Source organism: Babylonia areolata, chromosome 24, assembly GCF_041734735.1.
Source record: "Babylonia areolata isolate BAREFJ2019XMU chromosome 24, ASM4173473v1, whole genome shotgun sequence".
Taxonomy (NCBI): domain Eukaryota; kingdom Metazoa; phylum Mollusca; class Gastropoda; order Neogastropoda; family Buccinidae; genus Babylonia; species Babylonia areolata.
The window spans coordinates 54,560,536-54,564,641 of NC_134899.1; the positions used below are offsets into that span (position 1 = coordinate 54,560,536).

The 4,106-nt window shown below is 45.5% G+C and overlaps 1 protein-coding gene across 2 annotated transcripts in view; it reads right to left on the reverse strand.

Annotated features, from left to right (window-relative positions):
• LOC143299244 (uncharacterized) overlaps nucleotides 1–2,722 on the reverse strand; it is a 9,769-nt gene extending 7,047 nt beyond the window's left edge. For both annotated transcript variants that reach the window (XM_076612456.1, XM_076612455.1), the window contains exons 1-2: nucleotides 2,603–2,722; nucleotides 262–1,790 (exon numbers count right to left, since the gene is read on the reverse strand). In XM_076612456.1, the coding sequence (XP_076468571.1) occupies nucleotides 262–1,723 (1,462 nt within the window). In that variant the 5' untranslated portion in view covers nucleotides 1,724–1,790; nucleotides 2,603–2,722. The remainder of the gene's footprint in view (nucleotides 1–261; nucleotides 1,791–2,602) is intronic.
• Nucleotides 2,723–4,106: the final 1,384 nt, after the last annotated feature.

Genomic DNA, 4,106 nt, shown 5'->3' on the forward strand with positions numbered 1-4,106 from the left:
TGCTGACCGCCCACACTGGTCAACCCTCACTTGACAAGCTTCCACCATGCACTGCCACAGGGCAGCATCAACATCAACATCAGTGTCAACAACAGATTCCAACTGTCCCCATAGTGGTCTCCACATCTGGAAAGAAGTGACCAAGTCCATACACTAAGTGAGTCTCTCAACAATAGTGTTCTTGGACATGAAGAATCACCACCACAGATAAAGACACAGACAGAGACATGGACACAGATACTGACAGCCAGTGTCACTCACCACACCGGGTTTCCACAGCAGTCAGTGTCTTCATGTTGTCTTGCAGTGAATCCTGGACTGACTTCATCTTCTGCTCCAAGGAGACAACCTGGTTTTTGGATGCTGTCATGTCAGTTTGCAGGGCAGAGTGGTCTCCCTCAAGATCAGAAATGCTCTTGTGGACCTTGGCCATGTCGGACTTCAGCTCACTGCAGTCGGTCTTCAGCTGGCTGACATCATTCTTTACCATGGCGCTGTCTGCCTGTAAAGCTGTGATGTCTGTCTGGACAGTGGTGAGCTTGGAGTCAACAGCACCATGATCAGCCTTCAGTTGGATGATGTCCGTCTGCTGCATGGAAACCTGTGTCTGCATGGAGACCACGTCATTGTGAAGCTTGGCCAGGTCTGACTTCAGTTGGATGATGTCCGTCTGCTGCATGGAAAACTGTGTCTGCATGGAGACCACGTCATTGTGAAGCTTGGCCAGGTCTGCACTCACTTTGTCCTTTCCTGCTGTCAGCCCTGCCAGGTCCTGGTGAACAATGACATTTTTATCTCTCAGGGCTGCCATCTCTCTCTGCAGGGCCGCCTGGTCACTGGTCAGTTTCATGTTCTGGTCTTTCACAGTGGTCACTTCTCTTTGCACAGCGCTTTGCTCTGATGACAGCTTGCTGTTGGCGTTACTCAGCTGCGTTACGTTTTGTGTAAGCAGAGTGTTGCTAGACTGCAGCGAGGTGACCCGACCCGCCAAATCTTCAAACTTCTCGTACAGATCATCCAGGCTCCTTGGATGTGTCCCCACTGATGACGCAGTTCCTGGGTCAGCCTGAAAGCCCCGTGATCCTGAAGCTGCCTTGCTGTGGGCAGGGTCTGAAGACTGGGTGGACCTGACGACTTTCCCCATTAACGACTGCAGAGTGTTGATCATCAGGGGAGTGTTGTCTTCCACCTCATGTCTGAGCAGTGCAGTGCTGTCCAGCTTCCTGTTCAGGATCATCTGAGCTTCTCCCTGCAGGAACAGTGCCGCTCTCAGCTGGGCCGCTGACACAGGAGCTGGCTGTGACGGTGACAGTTGTTGCTGAAGCGTGTCCCGTGTTTGCCGCGCTTCTGTCATGCTGGAGTGAAGCTGCTCAGTCATAGCTTCACACTCATCTCTCACACTGACCAGACAGGCGTCACGTGCATCGGCAGCATGGCACAGCAGAGTGGTGTAGCGAACGTTGATGCTGTTGTCCACGGCTCTTCTCTCCTGGTTCAGCTGACACTCTTCTTCTGTCAGTTTCTTCAAGGCGTCGTCAACCATCTTCAGCTGCTCCTCCACCTGACAGCTTGTTGGGCTCTGGGCTGAGCTGGTTGTGTCTGAGGGGTCCTGCAGCACTGTCACCTGAGGTCCCTTGGCAACATCTGTCATGGGAGCGTCGACACCGAGAGCAGAAGTTGTTCTGGCATTTGCTACAATGGAACTGGGCTTTCTGATCTCCATCACACAGGCTGCACAACACAGGTAGGGGATCTTCCTTTCTGCAGTCAGTGTCCAGGTTAAAGTTCGTCTGCAGACCAGAAAAAAAACAAACACACATATAATGTGGATGCACACACACACAAATAAACATACCATCACAATGGGTTGTCCCTGGCAAAATTATGTAAAAAAAATCCACTTTGACAGGCAAACAAATACACTTGCAGGCAGAAACAAAACAAAGAAGGGGTGGCACTCTCACTGTAGCAACACGCTCTAGCTGGAGAGAGCAGCCTGGATTTCACACAGAGAAATCTGTTGTGAGTGATACAATACATTTCAGTACAGTACAAAGTGGTTGTTATGTTCAGCATTATATTCTTTTCATTAACTTTCAAAAGTTTCACTTTAAAAAATGTTCCATAATCAACTAACAGTATTGTGTGCAACAAGGTGATTCATTTTTCTCTGAGCTAAAAACTGATCTGTTTGTCTTTTTATCCAAAACAAAATGAGTGAGAGAGATACAAGAAAAGTAAAATATATCACACACTCTCCATTCATCACCACCACAACCACCCTTCCCCCCACCCTGTCACCTGCAGTCAGAACAGTCTACCTGCAATTCCGTCACACCCCCACCCTGTCACCTGCAGTCAGAACAGTCTACCTGCAATTCCATCACACCCCCACCCTGTCACCTGCAGTCAGAACAGTCTACCTGCAATTCCGTCACCCCCCCACCCTGTCACCTGCAGTCAGAACAGTCTACCTGCAATTCCATCACACCACCACCCTGTCACCTGCAGTCAGAACCCCACCCTGTCACCTATAGTCAGAACAGTCTACCTGGAATTCCGTCACACCCCCACCCTGTCACCTGCAGTCAGAACAGTCTACCTGCAATTCCGTCACACCCCCAGCAGGGACAGGAATGACACGACGACAGGTGGGGCACGTCAGACTTCTGGCTGACCTCTCTCCTTCCTCTTCCCAGTCTTGTCCACCAGTGCCACATGTCTGAAACACACAGCCACACATGACAGTCAAGGACAGTGTCAACACTGCCTGTGATTCTGGATCCACTCTGTGCACAACATGGTCAGCTCTCACATCTTCCCAATAATCTGTCTTGTGCCGTAAAGTTCACACACTGTCTGCCCTATTTTGACCTGTAATCTTTTGAAAAATACCTGTCCTAACTTTCACCATGATATTTTCTATCAGACTGTACTCTCAGAATTAGGATATTAAAAGATGCTTATTCATATTACACTAGGGTCCATAGCAGCAATCCTAAGGGAAACGTTCTTGTTTCCATGTTGTTGACTCACTTGTGTAAACAAAGTGAGTCTATGTTTTAACCCGGTGTTTGGTTGTCTGTGTGTGTGTGTGTGTGTGTGTCCGTCGTAAACTTTAACATTGCCATTTTCTCTGCAAATACTTTGTCAGCTGACACCAAATTTGGCATAAAAATAGGGAAAATTCAGTTCTTTCCAGTCATCTTGTTTAAAACAATATTGCACCTCTGGGATGGGCAAATAAAATAAAATAAAATAAAATAAAATAAAAGAAGAAGCCAAATTATATGCAAACTGAATTTACTGTTATATTTTTTTTCTCTCTGAACTTGGCACTCTGATCTGATATTCTGACACAGCATCAAGAGCAGTCATTTTTATCATTTTTTGTTCAAACAGGAACTTCTTTTGCAAAGCATACAAGTTATATTTCTGGTGCATGTCTTTGGTGCAGATAGTAAAAAAGATCCCTGAAGGTCATGGGCAAAAAGCAATTGCATACACATATTTATACATATTCAAAGTGCATGCTCATATTCCTTGTGAACGCGAAGGTCGCCATTTTGTTTCAAGTTGTTGACCTGCCTGTTCAATCCTATATTCAATCGACAGTACACGATAACATGGGATGGAAAGTTGAAGGAGACCATTAAATATTTATTCAGAGAAAGATTTGTGAACGCCTCATCACTTCCTGGATTATGCCCCAAACTGCCATGAAAATATCAACAAAATCAGTCCGAATTCACAGTTAAAAACAATAAACCATAAGAGTTAATACCCTTGATGAAACGTAAAAATTTCCAGTCTTGACTTCTCAAAATGAAGTCCTTTTCATTTCATACGTTTAGAAGTACTTGTACTTGGCTCTACATGTTATTAGTTTAACAAAATACTCAATTTTTATATCAACTTTAAAACTAGAATGAACATAAAAGAGAAATTGAATCAACCGTGTCGTACATTCCTGGTGGGTATAACTGAACTTGTACATCTAGATCCAGAGAAAACGGCTAAATGTTGCAGTGTTATTGCGGGGATAGCCACTTCTCCTTTACCACAGACTTAAAAAGAATTTTTAATTGCCCTTAAAGATTTTTTGA